This window comes from Dipteris shenzhenensis, chromosome 26 (genome assembly GCF_047967505.1).
Source record: "Dipteris shenzhenensis isolate YYH24624 ecotype China chromosome 26, Dip_SZ_1.0, whole genome shotgun sequence".
NCBI lineage: Eukaryota > Viridiplantae > Streptophyta > Polypodiopsida > Gleicheniales > Dipteridaceae > Dipteris > Dipteris shenzhenensis.
This window is the reverse complement of record NC_141621.1, coordinates 47,880,909-47,902,089: the sequence shown is the minus strand read 5'-3', so window position 1 is coordinate 47,902,089 and position 21,181 is coordinate 47,880,909. Positions and strand designations below refer to the sequence as shown.

At 42.5% G+C, this 21,181-nt stretch overlaps 1 protein-coding gene across 6 annotated transcripts in view; it reads right to left on the bottom strand.

Moving 5' to 3' along the window:
* Nucleotides 1-21,181, bottom strand: part of LOC147885191 (UDP-N-acetylglucosamine transporter UGNT1-like) — an 82,564-nt gene that overhangs the window by 5,139 nt on the left and 56,244 nt on the right. For all 6 annotated transcript variants that reach the window (XR_015543543.1, XR_015543544.1, XR_015543545.1 and 3 more), the window contains 2 exons: nt 20,368-20,498; nt 20,211-20,255 (listed from right to left, as the gene is read on the bottom strand). Coding sequence is in view for 2 of the 6 variants with exons in the window: in XM_087397379.1 (XP_087253505.1) it covers nt 20,211-20,255; nt 20,368-20,498 (176 nt within the window). In the remaining 4 variants the exon portion in view is untranslated. The remainder of the gene's footprint in view (nt 1-20,210; nt 20,256-20,367; nt 20,499-21,181) is intronic.

The window sequence follows — 21,181 nt, the reverse complement described above, 5'->3', positions numbered from 1 at the left end:
GCAAAGCAAGAAAGAACAAGAAAAAACAGAACCTGGAACCAACTCCCGCTGTCTGTGGCAGAGGGGCGAGCTCCTTCCTCGCACCTATCCTCTGTACAGGCTCCCCGCAGGGTGCAAGTGTCTTCCAACAATCAGGAGAAGAGAGAAATGAAGGTAGAGAGCGGAGGGTGAACAAGAAGAGGAAGGATGGTTCACAGATCTGCCCCGAAATGATTGCATCGGGATCTGTGCCTAAGAGAGGGTGCCAAAAGCAACAGGGAAAGTTCCTCCTGCCGCCTGCACTGGTCCAAAACAGCTCCAGAAGCCAACACGCAGCCAGAAACATGTGCACAAAGGTCCAACACAGCAAAAGACAACCCCAGACACCTGTTGGATGCAGTTGAACACGTCTGTACAGACATCCGTACAACCCGTACGAAAATTTTCAGAAAGTTCACAAATGACTTATGGCACTTCGTAGAAGTGTGTACTAGCCTTCGAACAGTCTGAAAACGGCTGAAAACAGGCTTGAAACAGCTCAAACAGCTCAAAAAGTGCACAAGAACAACTGAAAACGTCCAACACCTCTGGGAGAGTGAGGGGAGAGAGATGGAAGGTGGGGGAAGGGCATGCATACACATGCATGACAAATGGCACCTCCTTCTTGCCATTTTTCCCTTCATTAAAGTCCTAATCCCCATACCAAGGACGATGTTGGTTGTCCTTGGGCCCAACTTTTAGACCCCTCTTTTAAAGCCTTTGCCTTGCCCCTAAGACCTAGTGGTGCACCTAGACTTTGCCCTTAGGAACTTCTAGGAAGTGTGCACTTCCTCTAGCCAGTCCCTCACGTCCAAACCATTACAACACTTAACCATAAACATGTGCCCAAAGGTCCAGCACAGCAAAAGACAACCCCGGGCACCTGCTAGAGGCAGCTGAACACGTCTGTACAGCCCGTACAAAAATTTTCAGAAAGTTCAAAAATGACTTCTGGCACTTCCTAGAAGTGCGTACTAGTCTGTGAACAGTCAAAACAGACTATAAACGGCTTAAAATGAGCTGAAAACAGGCTTGAAACAGCTCAAATAGCTCAAAAACTGCACAAGAACAACTAAAAACGTCCAACACCCTTGGGAGAGTGAGGGGAGAGAGATGGAAGGTGGGGGAAGGGCATGCATACACATGCATGACAAATGGCACCTCCTCCTTGCCATTTGCCCCTTCATTAAAGTCCTGACTCCCATACCAAGGACAACGTTGGTTGTCCTTGGGCCCAACTTTTAGACCCCTCTTTTAAAGCCTTTGCCTTGCCCCTAGGACCTAGTGGTGCACCTAGACTTTGCCCTTAGGAACTTCTAGGAAGTGTGCACTTCCTCTAGCCAGTCCCTCACGTTGGTTGTCCTTGGGCCCAACTTTTAGACCCCTCTTTTAAAGCCTTTGCCTTGCCCCTAGGACCTAGTGGTGCACCTAGACTTTGCCCTCAGGAAGTGTGCACTTCCTCTAGCCAGTCCCTCACGGCCAAACCATTACAACACTTAACCATGGTTAACCCCAGGTTAAGTGTAGGTTGAGTTATGAAGATACTTTACATCACTTTTCACGTCCTCGTGACAGCACCTGACTGTAAGTGTTCGGAGGACTCATTGCATTTGCAAGCAGAGAAGAAAGCCACAATGGATGACTGCAGGTCTGCATGGCAGAGGGCCACAGAAACAGCACATGAACTACACTGCCACGGCTATTTATAGGCCTGGCAGTAGGCGACTTCAGCAGCAGCAGATTCTAGTCAAAACAGGAGCAGTCAGGGAAGTAACCAGTCGGTTTTTGGAGCAAGACCAGGTCTGTATCTGCAAACACTAGTCGGATGTTTTGTAGACAAGGTCGACTATTTTTGGCAGAAAATGACTTTTTACAGCACCTTACTGAAACTGTGGTCTGTGCTGGAGGTAAGCCTTCCTTCAGTGTGTTGGAGCAGATCACAAGGATGCCACCGTTGGCTCTGATACCATGTTAGAATGAAGGGAATGTTTGAACAAAAACCCTAATGCAGGGGAATGATCTCAAATCCTCATTGATCTCTCTCAAGATAGAAGCACTCACTCTCTGAAATTCCACAGAAAGTACGTCATAGAAAGGAGAAGTAGAATGCAGAATATAAATTCACAGCTGTGGGAAAACTGCTCAAGGATGAGCCAAATGCATCCAGCCAGCGATGCTTAAAAAAATAGCAATCAAGGATGATTGCTTTCTACTGAGAACTACAGAAGAGATGAATATGTCACACTCCTTTCAATCTGTGGGGCCTTTAGAGGCTTCAGTGGCTGCAAGGAAGTGTGCTGATACATGCTTTAGGTTTTGCAATGGCTTCAGAGATTGTCAAGTCTTCTTTTCGCACACTCGCAAATGGCTTCAAGTGGGAAAATTGGATGGGAGCAACTATCCCATCTAATAAAGTTGAGATGTTTGGAGGTGTGAGCAGACAAGAACAGCCACTCCAACCAACCCATACACTCTGCCACTATGAGGGTCTCCATCTCTAAATAGTGGAGAGCCACATGTATCCAAGTACTATGGGCAGCCCTAGGCCTGATGTGTCTTAGTCTATACTACCAGGTCTTTCCCCTAAAAGTCTCGATTAAGTTGTTTGATGACAACCATAAGGTCCTGTTCCCAATCTAAAAGCTAGAAAGCAAAATGACAAAGCATTAGTGGTCCTACAGGCGAGGTGAATAGTGATACTTGACTTAATAAGAGTAGAAAAGAACACTCAGTTTACCCTGTAAGGCCAACACCTTCATATTGTCCTTCAAGGTAAGTAGTGATACTTGAATTAATAAGGGTAGAATGCGAACACCAATTTGAACCTGTAAGGTGACGTGATCTCTGTAACCACCCTTCTTCTGACTAATTATGAACGTAGCAATCTTATCACTCACACAAAGCAAATCACAAGTCCAAAACATCTTCTCCATCTAGCCAACAAACCCTACACATCCGAACTTGGGTCATTGACTTTCCCTATTTAATGGGAGATGGGGGAGCAGGAAGACTCTACTCTTGGAAGATAACTCTGTCACCTCTGTACACTGCTCCAAGATCAAAATCATGGAAGGATGGGATTTGGACTATCATTGATAGATTCAGCATCAGGCTCATTTCATTCCAACCATAAAGGCAAATCATATGGCCAAGATTTTCATGGCACAGATCTTTAAGCATCATGGAATGCCAGAGTCCATTGTCAATGACCGAGATCCCAAAATGACCAGCCTACTCTGGAGAGCCTTATTTGATAATATGGGGACGAATTTTTCTTCTTCTTTTCACCCCCAAACACATGGTCAACGTGAAGTAGTGAATTCAACAGTGTTACATCTTTTGAAATGCTACGCAGCTGACCAAAAATCAGATTGGGAAAAGTACCTTCCACCACTAGTGGAGTTTGTATATAACAATATAGTTCATAGCTCCGCAAGGAAACCCCTTTGAGGTCATTTATGGAAAGGTGATTCTACCACCTATTTTGAGGACCAAAGATGAGATATTTGCAGCTGATCAGTATGTCAGAGACCTCCAAACAGCTTTCAGCCAGATCTGAACAGCCATAAAAGGTTGCAAGACAAGCATAAGAAAGCTGCAAATAAGCACAGGAGACAGTTAGATCTCAAGCGAGGGGATTGGGTACTTTTGAAGTTCGAAAAAGCCAAGCTCCGCAAGCTTAAGGGCAAAGAAAAAGTGTATGCAAAGTTATCTCCCAGATATTATGGCCCTTTAAGGGTTACAAAGGAGATTAATGACGTTTCATACAGATTGGCATTACCAAGGCATGGTATCATTCACAATGTCTTTCGTGTGAATCCTCTAAAGAAATATCAAGGACCAAAGCCTACAGAGCCAATAATAGAAGATCCATCGAAAATGGATGAGTTGAAGGAGGTCCTTCAACCAGAGCAGATCGTGTACCATACCATACGCAAAGGTCCTCAAGGCAAGGAATTTTACAGGTACCTTATAAAATTCAAGAATTATTTAGCATTGGATGCCAAATGGATGGATGAAGACATGTAGTCTGATCATCCACAGCTCCTGGATATTTACAAGGAAGCTTTTAAGTTAAGATCAATTGAATAGAAGCCGAGGGGATGTCACCAAGTTGTAAATACTGTAGACTAGTGTATGCAAGGAAGGAATGGAGGTGGAATCCAACGAGCTGAAATCCGTAAAGAATGAAATGAAGTACAAAGTACATGTAATAATGAAACGCAAAACGGTGCATCTTTCCAAACAAACATGCTTTGAAGGCATATGCATCTTATGAAGATCAACAACCATTTCTGGCTCATGTACTTCACAAGTGCTCCATAATTGAGGTGTCCAAACCACTCATGCCATAAATGTAGAATCATCAACAGCTTATGCACCACCAAGTCCAACATCCTCTAAACATCTGTCATAAGCATCAAGTTTGTAAAGTCCTGAAAGCAATGGCATTACTACCTCCACCCCGAAGGCTAGTCTGAAGGGGGTACATTGCATGGCCACTTTGTAGGATGTCCTGTAGGCCCAGTCAACACCATGGTACAGGCATGTGTAACATCATAGACTACACACCTAACACCATAAAAAAGAACCTGATATCCACAAGTAACTATGGCTGAAATGGATATGCGGTTTTTGCAGATGCATGGTACATATAGTTCATTGTCTAGAGCGACCAGACCACCAAGTATTGAAGTAATGGCAACTTGCCCAATTTCTTTTACTAAATAAGATGCATTCTTGGCACATGTAATTGTTCCCCCCTTTGGTGCATCTACAAGTAAGCTGAATAACTTCTGGCAAGAAGTGATGTGCTTGCTAGCACCAATGTCAAAAAACCATGCATCATAACCATCAAAAACTGTCATGCATGCATCATGAATAGAAGGATTGTACTGACAAGAAACAAGAAAAGCCCAATGCTGATCATGTGCAAGATTGGTTGTCTTATGCTTGTCATCTGCACTAGGAGCACTAGAAATTGCAAGACCTGACTACTCCTTTTCAGATGCAATTCTCTTCTTGCACTCAGAGATGACATGCCCACATTTCTTGCAATAGTTACATCTCTTTTTCTTCTTCTTTTCTCCAGAAGAAGATGCATTAGAGGGATGACCAGCATGTGTATGAGTGAGCTTACCAGCTGAAACTTTCCCCTTGCACTTCTTCTAACCCTGGAACCTCCTTCTGAACCTTGGATTCTCCTTCTAACCCTGGACTCCTTCTAAACCCTGATACACGGATCATTTAGTAGCTATGGGTGCTTCACATGGTCTGGAGATATGTGGCAACCGACCCTTGATTGCACATTTTACAAATCGTCAATTGAGGTCTATACAATCAAAATTCCTCAGCGCTTATTCCACGTGAACCTTTCTTTCGTAGATGAAAACTTGCAAAGCACAAGCGTTCTCTCTCTCTCTCTCTCTCTCTCTCTCTCTCTCTCTCTCTCTCTCTTTAGTAGCTCCACCCTTTCAGCTTGCTTGTATCACGTTTTTCACACTCTCATAGACCCATCGGTCGTTCGAAGACTTTTATAAATGTTCTTCGCCTAGCGTCTCCCGCCTATCTCCTCCCTGCCTATCATCTATAAGCTCGTTGCTAAGATGATCATGGCTCGAATCAAGGCTTTCTAATTGAAGGTTTGCATCCTACTCAGTATGATTTAATTCCCCGCCGCAAACTATTACTGACAATATTGCCAATGCCTATATGGGAATAGGATATGCAAAGTACACTGAGCAAGAGGCTCTTTTATTACATGTGGATATTTGCTAAAGCCTTTGACAGAGTGCAATGGGATTTCATCTGGCAAACCATGAAGGGGGGGGGGATGATGCATCTTATTCATTGGTTGTATCAAGCCAATCATGCTGCTGGCATTCTAGCAAGTGATATTATGGATCACTAGACGCTTTTTTATTCTCAGTGCATTGTTTTATGCCATCGCTAATCATCCCACTTGCTTGAATGGCATCTTTCAATTTTCTCTCTGTCAAAGGAGATTCAAGCTGCATAGCTTGATGCGGAGACTAACATGTGGAAGGAGCTCCTATGAAGCTTACATCTCAGCTTGTGATCAAGAATCAACCCATTCAAAATGTTTAGCAAAGTGAGAAACACAAGCCTCAGCAAGATGTGTACTCTAGAATCGGTCCAAGTGCCATCCAAATTCTTGACCTCGCGGATATTGGTAGACTGCCTCTTATAAGGCAAGTTTTTAAAAAACTGTAGCCCTTATTAGTGAAAGCCCTCTGCCTGGCCTTAGTTTCCCATTTCTAAACCTTCCGATGGTCATTGCATAAAAGAAAGTGTGTAGCCTGACACAAGCAAGCAGCCTCATCTTGAGTTAATTCCCGAAAATAACTAATTTTTGTCAATTCTTGAAATTTCACCTCTAGAGCTGAGAGAAGGGGAGGGAGAGCTTTCACTTCCTTTGGTGGATGGCGAACTTTGGCAAGGTGCTTTTCGCTTTAGCTACATCCTGTTTGAGATTACGCGTAAAGTGTTTGCCATAGTCACGAATGACATGCTGCATGTGGGTGCCAAAAGCTCTCCATGCATGATCAGCATCTAGGTGACAATGTGTCCAAAGAGGAGCCAGTGCATCTCTCACCAAATTATTATATGGCTCACACTGCAAATAACTAGTTTTTACTAAAAGAAGCCTTTTATCCAGAAACCTGTCGTGCTGAATATCATAAAAAGACAGCTGCAGCCAACGAGGAGTATGATCTGAATGCAGGAAAACATAATCAGCCCATATGTCACAAGTGAAGGCACCATATTGATGTGCCTTAAACACATACCAGCGATCTAAACAAGCTCGATAAGCGGACTGTGCATTAGGCTGAAAGTATAACTGGGAAGCAAAGGCCTAGTCTCTTTTCAGAGCAAACTAAGAAGAGTAAATGAGTCCATTGCACTGTCTCAGAGGCAAGCACATGTGTATGATCCAATGTCTTGTCTGCTGGCTATGATGCATTATTGAAATCCCCACAGACATATTCAAATCTCTCTCCTAGAACAAGCATTGCACAATAATACAACGACCAGAGTGGTCATTAAAAGCCACAACTGGCTGAAGGGCATGTTTCACAAGAAGTATTCCAGAGAAGGCGTTTTGACCAGCATAGAAAATGTCGTATTCCACAAATTGCAAATGATCAATGTTGCCTGGCAAGAAAATCACTTGCCGCACCTTTGGAAGCATGGCATAATCAAACTTGTGCCCAAAAAACATCTGTGTGACCATATGTCAGATTGGAGGCCTATTACTTTGATGCCTGTAGTTTATAAACTCATTGCCAAAATGATTGTGTATAGGCTTCACAGGATACTGAATGCGGGCCTTCATCCTCATCAGTATGGGTTTGTGCCGCGAAGACAAATCCATGACAATATCTCCAATGCATTGACTGCAATTGAATATGCTAAGTACTCGCATCAAGATGTGCTCATATTACAGGTAGATATTGCTAAGGCATTTGACACTGTTCAATAGGATTTTATCTCTCAAATCATGACAAAGTTGGGCTTTGGTCCCAAGATAGCAAATGCAATTTATTGGCTTTATTCTGGCTCTACTTCTCAGTGCATTCTTAGGGGTCATCTATCTCGGTCATGGACATTGGCTAGATCAGTTAGACACGGCTGCCCTCTTAGTGCTCTCTTCTATGCCATTGCGACCCATCCCCTCTTGATGTATCTTGATCATCTTACAAACACAGGACAGATGACTGGTCTTAAAATCCCTGGGGCTGCATCTTTTTTGGCACAAGCATATGCTGATGATTCCTTCTTTATGCCACAGAACTCTCCTCAGGAAGTTCACATGCTTATGACCACACTATCATTGTATGGATTAGCAGCGGGATTGCATGTCAATTTTGACAAATCTAAATTGCTTCCCCTGAAACAGTGTGACTGGCATTCTATTCTCTGGCCAGGTCAGGTAGTGCATTCCAAAGATGTAGTTAGGCATTTGGGATATCCTATAGGATGGCATATCACCAGGAAGCAGCAATGAAAATGGATCTTCCAAAGACTTCAACATAAACTGGAATATTGAAAAATCTCTACTTGGCCACTTCATGTCAGGCTCAGAATAGTACAGTCCATTGTAATGTCCTATATTCAGTTATTTTTGCCTTTGCTACATTGGTCCTCCAGAGATATTTCAGCCTTTATGTCTCAAGCTATGGAGCTGTTATGGAGGACAAAAACTGCTATGAAAGCATTGAGACTGATGAAGATGGAAATGGTGTGCTCTCCTAGGATGCATGGTGGACTTAATGTTCTCAATATAAGATATCATGTACTTGCAAGGAAGGCGACTATGCTCCATACTTTTTTCCGTCAACAACAGCCATGGACTTGTATGATAGCATCCATGTGTGTCAACATGAGGACATCTACTTATGGCCATTGGACTACTGATCATTGGGAGGTTGTCATTGGGAGATTTGTAGGGAAGATACTGGCTGTCCTTTCTCTACTGCTCTGATACTTGATTGGAAACAAGTACTTTCTAAGGTCAAATGGGCTCCTGATAATCGCTCGGAGACAAACTCAATGAGGAAAGAAAGTATTCATTGGAGTGCCATCTTTGACATTGCACTTGCTTTACAGGAACCTGTTCGGGCATATAATCTCATGAAATTGGGAATTAGATACATCAATGATGTGGTAGATGATCAGCGCTATGTCTTATCTTTTCCTCAGGCCACTGCTTCCTATGCATTGGGAATGCATCATAGGTCGATATGGAAAAAAATTGCTGATTTGTTACTTCCTTTTCTACCTATTCCTCCTATGGCTGGCACAGATAGGCTTATGGATTGGCAATTGCAACCCTCTACTACATGCTCTCATCCTGTTCCTCTGCCTACCTTGACCTCCATCAAAGCCTACAGGCTTCTTCAGCCTGCTCCATGGATTCAGCAATATGCTAATACTCTGTGGTATATCAGGAAGCCCCTCTCATGGTGGCAGAAGAATCTCCGGATATTATGGAAGTGTAAAATGCCTTTGAAACAAAGACTTTTTCTTTGGAGATGCATGACAGGCACATTGTTAGTGGGAATCACACTTGTCAAACGCCACATTGCACCATCCACATGTTTACGATGTCAGGCTCCTTCAGAGACTATCCCTCATTTGCATTGGCACTGCCCGGGTTCTAGGAACCTCCTTGGGAGATTTATGAGGTCTTTGTCTCAATACTCACTATTTCTCTCATGGGTGAGATATTGGGCTCTTTGGACAATCTGGAGTGAGCATAATTTGGCATACTTGGGTCGGCAGATTCACAAGTCATATGAATCTTTCCGAGCCTCATTGCGGCAATCCTTATATGATGCCTGCCATGAGGGTGATATACATGCTTCTTGCATAGAGCTCTTCTTTCTATGTTTCTGATCTTTGGGATACTCTCCATTTTGGAGACTTCCCATCTTGTAAATTTATGAGAATATAAATACACTGCACTGGATTTTACTATTTAAAAAAAAGTGTGTGTGTGTGTGAGAGAGAGAGAGTGTGTGTAGTGGTGTGTAAGTGAGTGCGGCCTTTGCTCTCCAGCCTCGCCAAGGATTCTTTACAGGCTCCCTTTCTGTCCATCCACCTGTACGGTCGCCGTACGGTTTCCGTACGACCGTACAAACAGCTAGGGTATTGGAAGATTAACAAAGACAACATGGCAGTAAGAGAGCAAGTAAGAAATGATCCCATTTGCCAAAGTCAATTACTTGCTTGGTTTCTCTGTAAGTGGTGCCACAAATTTTCCTAATACTCTATGTACTGGCATCAGTTTTTTTGTTTTTATTCACTCCTTTTTTTTGTGGGAATGAGAATAACACAATATTCATACTTCATTGATTTTTTGAATTGTTCATTTAGTAATACATTCAAGTTTTTCATGCCATTCAAAGTTCATGGTCAAAGAAATCAGGAAAATAATTGCCCAGGTGAGTCAACAAAACGAGAGTCTAGTTTAATGCCAAGGATATCTTCAACATATTTGGATCCAAGTCGGCTCGACTTACCTCTGCGCAGCTCCGCACGCAGATCTGTACCTGTCTGCATCGCCGTACTCTTTTCTGACGTCTGCGTTCCATACGTCTGTACAGCCTCGTCCGTATTTCCGTACAGTGCAGTCCTTTCCGTGCCCCGTCTGCATCTCCGTACAATCCAGCCTTTTCTGTACAGCCCCGTTTGTATTTCCGTATAGTCCAGCCTTGTCCGTACAATCCAGTATCTTTTCCGTACAATTTTGGGTCTTGCTCCTGTGCTTTTCCGTACAGTTCTCTGTCTCGTTTTCTTTCACTCTATACTTCTCCGTACAGTCTTTCTTGCCTTGCCGTATTTCAATCATGGCTTCAGGTTCGGATGTTTGTACATATGCTCGAAAAGAAAGACCTGCAGATGTCAAGCGCCGTCCTTCACAGCCTGCATCACAAGATGATGAACTTACTATGGAAGCTCAATACGTGTTTGATACACTTAAGGATGACTTTCAGCAGTCACGACAGGAATGGGGCAAACCAATCCCAGAGGTCACATACAAATTGAAATTGCCATCCCTCGTGAATCCTCTCAGGAAGTTATCTCAAACCGCGGTAATAATTTTCTTTCCAGGAAGAATCCCAGCAGCCAGTGATGTTGCACAGTGGATTAAGTCCATCCTTAGAGGATGCTTTGTAGAGGGAGTATATTTTGCATCTAGAGGCTTTTATGAGGTGCATTTATCAGATGCTTTGTGCAAGCAGAGGCTACTTGAGCTTTCTCCCCTCTTTTACAAGAAGCAGATGGTACATGCTATGCCCTGGTCCCCAAACAAAGATTATCAAAGTCTTATACGACATCATTGTCTTGTATGGGTTGAGGTTGTTAACTTTCTGGACTATATACATGAAGAATTGCCTGGCCTGGCTGCTTCTTTGGGACAGGTCATTTGTCCTCACCACCAAGAAGCTTCTCCCTCACCAAGACAGGCTTCTACTTCAGCTCCTGTCCTTCAAAATTGGGTGGGGGTTTTGAAGAAGGGCATCCCCACATGTGATTCTGAAGAAGGGGAGAATGCTATTTCTTTCATGGATCATGACGGAACGCAGCCCATGCAAGCAGAGGCTTTGCCTCTTTGACATCTTGTTCCATACTTATACTTTACTGTATATACCTCTTTCATGCATCAAACACTTAAGTGCTTTACATACAATGTACAGAGCCTCTGCAATGTCTCAAAGTGGAGGCTTTTATGGAATTATGTACATAAAATGCAGCCAGATATTGTTTGTTTCCAAGAGCATAATCAACACTCTAAGGTTGGTCATCATGATTATTTTGGCGGTAATGACATATACTATGCTGGTACCACTACCTACTCAGGTGTATGTATAATGGTTAGACATGAGCTGGAGCCTCAGTTAGCCTTCAATGATAGCAGTGGCAGATGGATGGTCATACAATGTAATGTCAATGGTGATATTCTTGAGTTTGCATCAGTCTATGCCTCGCAGACCTCTGCCATGAGGGCTTCTTTATGGGATTCTTTAAGCAAATATCCATGGAGATCTAATGCATTCATCTATGGAGATTTTGATAATTCCCCTCTGCCAAGAGATAACACCACTTCAAGATCTCATATGCTATTATTTGAAAGACAGAAATGGGATAGCATGCTTCTTTCTGTGCAGGCTGAAGATTTATGGCTGCTTCTCCAAGGGTCAGTGCCTGGATATACTTTTCATCATAATGCACTTACTACATACTGGGCAAGGCTTGACAGATGGTATTTGTTTTACCCACAACTATATGCAGATTTTAGCCCTCATCTCCTCGTAGATATCTCATTGGGCTTGTCAGATCATGCCCCATTATGGATGAATCTGCACCTTGGTATGCCACTGGATGATTTGCCACCCCTTTCCAGTAGATTATTGCATGTTAATTAGGCTTATTTCCGACATCGCTATTTCCAGCAAATGATCAGACTTGCAATTCATCCCTTGCCTTTGCATGCCCAGGAGGACATGGATTATGCTTGGGACAGCTTTGTCTCTCGTATGCAGAATGTCATTAGGGAGTATGGAAACTGGCATATGACTAAATGGAGGAATGAGGTTAAATGGGCAAAAAGGACAGCACAACAATTGACTGAATTTTCACATTTAAGGCCTCTCTCTGAATCAGAAAATGATTCCCTTTCACATGCCCGGATTAAATTGACTACTAATGATTAGAGGAAAATGCACAAATGGCAGACTAGAGCAAGAATGATGAAGCCCCTCATGGATAAGGGCTGCTCATCAAAACTCTCAAATCATGACAAAGTTGGGCTTTGGTCCAAAGATAGCAAATGCAGTTTACTGGCTTTATTCTGGCTCTACTCCTCAGTGCATTCTTGGGGGTCATCTATCTCGGTCATGGACATTGGGTAGATCAGTTAGACACGGCTGCCCTCTTAGTGCTCTCTTCTATGCCATTGCGACCCATCCCCTCTTAATGTAATCATCTTACAAACACAGGACAGATGACTGGTCTTAAAATCCCTGAGGCTGCATCTTTTTTGGCACAAGCATATGCTGATGATTCCTTCTTTATGCCACAGAATTCTCCCCGGGAAGATCACATGCTTATGACCACTCTATCATTGTATGGATTGGCAGCAGGATTGCATGTCAATTTTGACAAATCTAAATTGCTTCCCCTGAAACAATGTGACTGCCATTCTATTCTTTGGCCAGGTCAGGTGGTGCACTCCAAAGATGTAGTCAGACATTTGGGATATCCTATAGGATGGCATATCACCACGAAGCAGCAGTTAAAATGGATCTTCCAAAGACTTCAACACGAACTGGAATACTGGAAAATTTCTACTTGGCCACTTCATGTCAGGCTCAGAATAGTACAGTCCATTGTAATGTCCTATGTCCAGTTCTTTTTGCCTTTGCTGCATTGGTCCTCCAGAGATATTTCAGCCTTTATGTCTCAAGCTATGGAGATGTTATGGAGGACAAAAACTGATGTAAAAGCATCGAGACTGATGAAGATGGAAATGGTGTGCTCTCCTAGGATGCATGGTGGACTTAATATCCTCAATATAAGATATCATGTACTTGCAAGGAAGGCGACTATGCTCCATACTTTTTTCTGCCAACAACAGCCATGGACTTGTATGATAGCATCCATGTGTGTCAACATGAGGACTTCTACTTACGGTCATTGGACTACTGATCATTGGGAGGTTGTCATTGGGAGATTTGTAGGGAAGATACCTGGCTGTCCTTTCTCTACTGCTCTGATACTTGATTGGAAACAAGTACTTTCTAAGGTCAAATGGGCTCCTGATAATTGCTCGGGGACAAACTCAATGAGGAAAGAAAGTATTCATTGGAGTGCCATCTTTGACATTCCACTCGCTTTACTGAACCTGTTCGGGCATACAATCTCATGAAATTGGGAATTAGATATATACATGATGTGGTAGATAATCAGGGCTATGTCTTATCTTTTCCTCAGGCCACTGCTTCCTATGCATTGGGAATGCACCATAGGTCGATATGGAAGAAAATTGCTGATTTGTTACATCATTTTCTACCTGTTCCCCCTGTGGCTGACACAGACAGGCTTATGGATTGGCAATTGCAACCCTCTGCTACATGCTCTCATCATGTTCCTCTGCCTGCCTTGACCTCCATCAAAGCCTACAGGCTTCTTCAACCTGCTCCATGGATTCAACAATATGCTAATACTCTGTGGCATATCAGGAAGCCCCTCTCATGGTGGCGGAAGAATCTCCGAATATTATGGAAGTGTAAAATGCCTTTGAAACAAAGACTTTTTCTTTGGAGATGCATGATAGGCACATTGTCAGTGGGAGTCACACTTGCTAAACGTCGCATTGCACCATCCACATGTTTAAGATGTCAGGCTCCTTCAGAGACTGTCCCTCATTTGCTTTGGCACTGCCCGTGTTCTAGGAACCTCCTTGGGAGAATTTCAGATCATCTTCGGCTCCGTTTCCCGAGTCACAGATTTGGGAAACATTTTTGGCTATTTGGCAGATTTATGAGATCCTTGTCTCAATACTCACTATTTCTCTCTTGGGTGAGATATTGGGCTCTTTGGACAATCTAGAGTGAGCATAATTTGGCATACTTGGGTCGGCAGATTCACAAGTCATATGAATCTTTCCGAGCCTCATTGCGGCAATCTTCCTTATATAATGCCTGCCGTGAGGGTGATATAGATGCTTCTTGCATAGAGCTTTTCTTTTTATGTTTCTGATCTTTGGGATACTCTCCATTTTGGAGACTTCCCATCTTGTAAATTCATAAGCATATAAATACAGCACTTGATATTACTAAAAAAAAAAGTGTGTGTGTGTGTGTGTGCATGTAGCCTGCCAAAGGGTGATATGGATGCTTCTTGCATAGAGCTTTTCTTTTTATGTTTCTGATCTTTGGATACTCTCCATTTCGGGGACCTCCCATCATGTAAATTTATGAGCATATAAATATATTGCACTGGATATTACAAAAAAAAAAGAGTGTGTGTGTGTGTGTGCGTACATTTCCGTACGTCGTACCTTCCCGTACAGGCCAGTCTTCACGTTCTCAGTCGTACCATCGTACTGTCTTTTTTCTTTCATTGCAGCCCGTACATACCTCCGTACAACTCAGCATCGTCGTACAATCTTGTCCTACCTGCCTTACAGCTATACTCTTCCTCTCTTCTTTTGTGAGCTCCCGGTGGATATTTCTTTGGGACTGGTTTTTTTGGCTTCTTCTACCCTGTTACAGGTACTTCATCCTCAAGCTCCTTTTCTTACCAAGTCATGGCAGAGTATTCATATGAAAAAACATTTCAAAAGGAGCGCTCGGCTCCCTGCAAGAAGCAAAAGCAGGTTGAGGGTCAGCATGACCCGATGCATGACACACTTGAGGCTCAACTAGTATATGATGTAATGCATGAAGGATTTGCAGATACGAGAAAAGACTGGAAAGACTCGGTTCCCTCAGTTGGCCTCATGGTTGAGGTTGATGAAATTGTGGATCCAGTCAGAGAGTATGCCAAGAACGCAGTTATATTATTCTTTCCAGGCCGGATGCCACCTGCTGCAGAGATAGGCAACTGGCTGACACGCACATTGGCTGGTTCTTTTGTTCGTAAAGTACACTATGCAGCCAGGGGCTTTTTCGAGGTTATCATGGTGGATGAGATCCACAGACAAATGCTTTTGGAACATTCACCTCTCTTTTTTGGGCAGCAAATGGTGCATGTCTTGCCATGGTCTCCCACAAGGGACTTTCAGGCTTTAATCAGACATAGATGCCCAGTCTGGGTCGAAGTTGTTGATTTCCCCCAATGCATGGCCGCAATTTTGCCTAAAATTGCAGCCTCTTTAGGTAAAGTGGTCTGCCCACCACGGCCAAATGGTAATTCAAACAGATTTTGCATTCTCTGGGATACTGATAATCCCACACCGGACTCTTATTCAGTCACGGTGAATAATGCAAACATGGGGAGTGCATTTTATAAACTCAAATGGGGCTTATTTGCAGGGACCTGTTTTGAATGCAAAAAGTTTGGACACATGGCCTCACAGTGTCCGCTGAACTCACACAAAATGCCTCATGTCACCTTGCCAGTCCACATGCCCACCAAAGATGCTCCTACTCCAATTGCCAACAAAAATAAAAGCAGTAGACAGCAGTCTGGAAGTCAGGATAAAGGCAAAGATTCAGTAGTTATCCATGCGAATCTCACTTCACATTCACCTCCTGCTACTCAATCCCTGCCCAAAGGAAAGCAACCTTCAACTGATGGCTGGCAGAGCCCAAGAAAAGTTATTTCTGCTCGAAGAATCCCCCCCCCCCGCACTTGGAATGGTGCATCTTCTAGCGGAAACACCCCAGAGATCAATACAGGAATTGGGATTACATGGGCTGCAGTAACAGCCAGCAGAACACTCTTCCCTGAAGAAGAGGTTGCTGCTTTGCTGTCTACTTCTCAGGCGACTACTTCTTCTCAGGGGCGAGGCCTCGACCCTGAGATAGAAATGCAAGGTTGACCTTATACTTTTTGCTGCTGTACATAGTTGTTACATTACTATAAATATCTGTATATATGACTGCTCACATCACCTGTTTTACACTCAATGTCCAGGGCATGAGTGACAGTAGGAAATGGAAATCTGTGTGGCTGTACATCAACAGATTTCAGCCTGACATAGTGGCATTACAAGAGCACAACCAACATATTTATGCAGGCAAGACAGGACACTACTGTGGGTATGACATTTTCTATGCTGGGGAGCACTCTTTCTCAGGGGTTGTCCTTCTGATCAAACATGAGCTTCAACCAGTCATTGCATTAAATGACAACAAAGGCAGATGGCTTGTTCTTCAATGCATTATTAGAGGAGAGGTGTTTGAATTTGCTTCAGTTTATGCACCTTAGTCATCTCGAGATAGAACTGTAATTTGGGATGCTATGCAACAATACCCGTGGAGATATCATGCCTACATATGTGGGGATTTCAATAATGCTCCACAACAGGGAGACAACACTTCCAGCCACGATCATATGTTATCTCCTGAAAGGCATGCATGGTCTCAACTACTTTTGCATTCGAATCTGGTTGACCTTTGGAAGGAATTGCAGCCTTTGTCACCGGGCTACACTTTTCAACATAATGCTCTTTCTGCTTATCAGGCAAGACTGGATCGTTGGTATAGTGTCGCTCCCCAACAAAATGGGGATTTCGCATGCAAAATGTGGATTGACTATGCCTTTGTGCATTCAGACCATGCACCACTATGGCTGCGGTTATCTTTTCATAAGATGCCAGAAGATAGATTGCCACAACGGCGACATCTAATCATCAACAATAGTTATTTGCAACATGCTAAATTCAGGGCAATGGTTACTGAAGCAGCTCGTTGTCTTTCCTCTAGCAGCTATCTTCAAGCTGATGATGCCTGGGTTTCTTTTATTTCTAAAATGCAAATGGTGATTAGAGATTATGGCAAGTCTTACATGAAGACTCTGAGGGAAACCATTGCTCAGGCCAAGTCTACTTGTCAAGACCTCACTGAACTCAGTCATCATCGTTCGTTGTCCATGCAAGAGCAAACCACACTATGTCAGGCCAGACATTGTCTTAAACTAAATGATCACAGGAAACTGGCAAAATGGGAGACTAGAGCAAGACAACCTCTGTTTGTGTGCATCACTTCTCCCAGCAATTTGGCTCTGCAGCTCCTCTCTCGCAACAGGTTTTGCTTGCACGAAATTTACTGTTGCAAAATGTTTCTCCAATAATTTCCCCTACTCAAGCTTTGGAATTGGAGGAACCCTTTACTGAGAGGGAACTGTCAGATGCGATCAAATCATGTGGCAGATGGAAATCCCCCGGATGGGATGGTTTAACAGTCGAGTTTTTTCTAGCATACTGGCCTATTTTGAAGCATCCATTACTATATATGGTGAATGCTGCATGGCAACATCAGAAAATGCCAGACACATGGAAGAGAGGTCTTATTAAACTCCTTCCCAAAAAACAAATTTGTGAGTCTTTGGCAGACTGGAGACCTATCACTCTTATGCCCGTAATTTACAAAGTCACTACCAAAATGATTGTTGCTCGGCTAAAGGGGTTTTTACATGATGGGTTGCATCCTGCACAATATGGCTTTGTCCCGCGTAGGCATATCACCGATAACATTGCTAATGCTTACATTGGAATTGAATATGCCAAATACACACAGCAGGGTGTTTTGTTATTGCAAGTTGATATTGCCAAAGCTTTTGATACAGTTCAGTGGGATTTCATTTCATCGACTATGCAGGCTTTGGGTTTTGGCACAAAAATGCAGCAACTCATCAATTGGCTATATCAAGATAGTGAAGCTGCCTGCATGCTTTCAGGAGATATTTCTCCATCCTGGACTCTTGCTTGCTCTGTCAGACAAGGATGTCCACTGAGTGCTTTACTTTTTGCCATAGCCACCCATCCACTGCTTCAATATCTGGATCACCTCTTGGACACTGACCAGCTGCACGGTTTGGAGATTCTAGGCAGTCGCAACATGATTGCTCAAGCATATGCTGATGATTCTTTCTTTACTCCAAAAAATACTCGGGCTGATCTGTCCATGATTATGCATGCTCTTTCTACATATGGATTGGCTGCTGGCCTTCAGGTAAATTTTCAAAAATCAAAATTGCTGCCTTTACATGCACAGGACTGGCACAATCTTTTGTGGCCTGGGGAAATTGTCCCTGCTTCTCAATTCATTCGACATCTTGGTTATCCTCTAGGCTGGGGACTCACCCGTTCACAACAAACTGATTGGGTGCTAGTAAAGTTAAGGGCAAAACTTGAATATTGGAAGCTTGCAACTTGGCCATTACATGTTCGTCTGCGAATTACACAATCCATTTTGATAGCATACATACAATTTTATCTGCCTCTCACTATGTTCACTAAGGCAGATTTGGTATCATTTATGTCAGCTATCATGGAAATTTTCTGGCGTTCAAAACATGGCAAGAAAAGTCTCAGATTACTCTCCATGCATCGTCTCTGTTCTCCAAAGATGCACGGGGGTCTGAACATTCTCAATATTCAAATGCACTTGCTTGCTCACAGGGGGAAAATGATGATGCAGTTTCTACAAGGAGATCAGCCTTGGGCTTTTATGATCCGCTCTCTCTTATTACATCTTCATACATCTGCTTTTGGGAATTGGCAGCCTACTCAGTGGGAATTTTTATTTGGCTCTATCCAACGCAAGATTAGAGGATGCCCTTTTGTCTCTTCTCTGCTTCTTGATTGGAAACATATTCTATCCCACTTGGAATGGAAAGGCAGGGACTCTCTCTCAGGCAACTCTTTGAGGGTAGAGAATCTCTTTTGGTCTAAAGTATTCCATCCACCTTTGGCCATACAAGAACCCCGACGTTCTTATTTTCTCTCCTTCAAAGGCATTTCATCTGTGGCGGATGTACTTCAGGATGATGACACAATTCTATCTTTTTCTTTGGCTGCTCGCAAATATGGCTTGGGAGCTCATTATCGTCCTTTATGGCATAAAATTTCAGCAATGCTCCAACCGTACTTGCCGGTACCTCATTTAGAAATTCAGCATCGGCTTGAGGATTGGATTTACGCTCTCCTTCCTCATATGTTCGTCCTTTGAAGCTTTCACATATTACAGTGTCATCACTATATAAAGTGTTATTACCTCCACCTTGGATTTCCAACAGAGCAAATACTGTTTGGCATATGGATCGTCCAATGAAGTGGTGGAGAAAAAGGCTGCGTCTCCTTTGGCATTACAAAGTCCCTCTTCGACAACAGCTTTTCCTATGGCGAGTTCTCCTTGGCATTTTTCCATCTGGACAGTTACTCGCACACAGACATATTGCTTCAGCTGTTTGTCACAGATGCTCGCACTCTACTGAATCAGTGCTTCATATCTTTTAGTCCTGTCCAAACACTTCTGATCTCATTGCTCTCATCAGACAGAGGCTTTGACAGCGATTTCCTACTGTTACTTTTGGCAGATTTTTCTGGTTGTTTGGATTTCATCCCCAGAGACAGGGTTTTGATTTATTTTTTGTATGGGTGCGATATTGGACCCTATGGACTTTATGGATGGATAGAAATCATAGAGTCTTTGGTGATCCACTATTTTCATCCTTTCTTTTCTTCAAACGATCTCTGCAACAATCATTCTACGATTGTTTTCAGACTCGTTTGATTGATCAGGATGTGTATACAGCTTATACTGAGATCTTTTGTTGAGTAGTAGCTACTTCGTTTTTTGAAGCAGCTATGAATGTAATTTTTCCATAGAAATAAAAGATTTCTTCTCACAAAAAAAAAAGTGTGTGTGTAAGAAAGAGAGAGAGAGAGAGAGAGAGCTTAAGCTACAACAGAAGAAACATAAGGGCACATGAGGAAAATTTGGCATCAAAGTGGCACACAACATAAGACTGGATTGATGCCCAAAAACATAAAACACAAAGACTAACTAGAAAGTGAGATTTCATCCATCCTTTTCTAAACTCATATCCTTCCTATATAACCACTAGCAAATCATTTCATGTTCTTCATTCTCATCTTGCAAGAAAGAGTAAATAAACTCTCATATGATCCTTTGTCCAATTCTTAGACATACCATTGCACCACATGAGTCCAAAACTATTAAGCCCGCTTGTCTTGCCTACAATAATTCCAGATTGTGACTCATATCAGTATATACTCTCCATAAAAACAAATATTAATAAGAATCCCTTTGATCTAATATCTGATGAATAATAATAATGATGTCTTACCAAAATAAGAGATCGTGGTCAGATAGATAGCCGTTGTCACATTTGATAGAATAACTATTAGATAGCCTTCCACATTGAAGGACAAGTCTCTCGCACTTGCTACAAATGCTCCCAAAACTATGATTCCTACACTGTTCATGAAAAGCCCTTAGCCAATTGCAAAAACAAAGAAAATAAAAATTGAAAATTATGCAATGCAAGCTCCCACAGAGAATATACTAACAAATAGACACAAAAATCAAAAAGTGTGTTCAATTCTAGCTTTCCAGAAATTAACAGTTTTCATGTTCTATTATTGTACATACTACAGATATTCTTGAGTGCGACAAAATGTAACTTGCAAGAGTTCATTTATAAGCCCCTAGCAATACTTAAAAGAAATGTCTTGTGCACCCTCAGTTCTCTTTTTGCCATTTTGGCCTCCGAAACAAGATGAAAGGCTTCCACAATCTACGAAAGTTTCTACTGCTACTAAGATATAAAAATACCCAAATCAATAAATGTCACAATCTATTCAATCTCTTGTTCTTTTACTTTAAAAACAAAAAACAATAACAATATATAGTTACAACACAAAATCCATATGTATTGATGTTCCAAGAACAAAACTTGGAAGAGGAGACAACAGACATGTGAAACTATAACATTTTTTGATATAGCTCATAAAGCCTTCGCAAAACCTACCCTACAAACATTAGGACACTAGTAATAGAACTAGTTGGATCAAGGCATGTCCCAAAGTTGCATGGCTCAATGGTTCATCTCAAAACATTGCAACATTATATGACCAATCAAACAGCAAAAAAGTTTGACA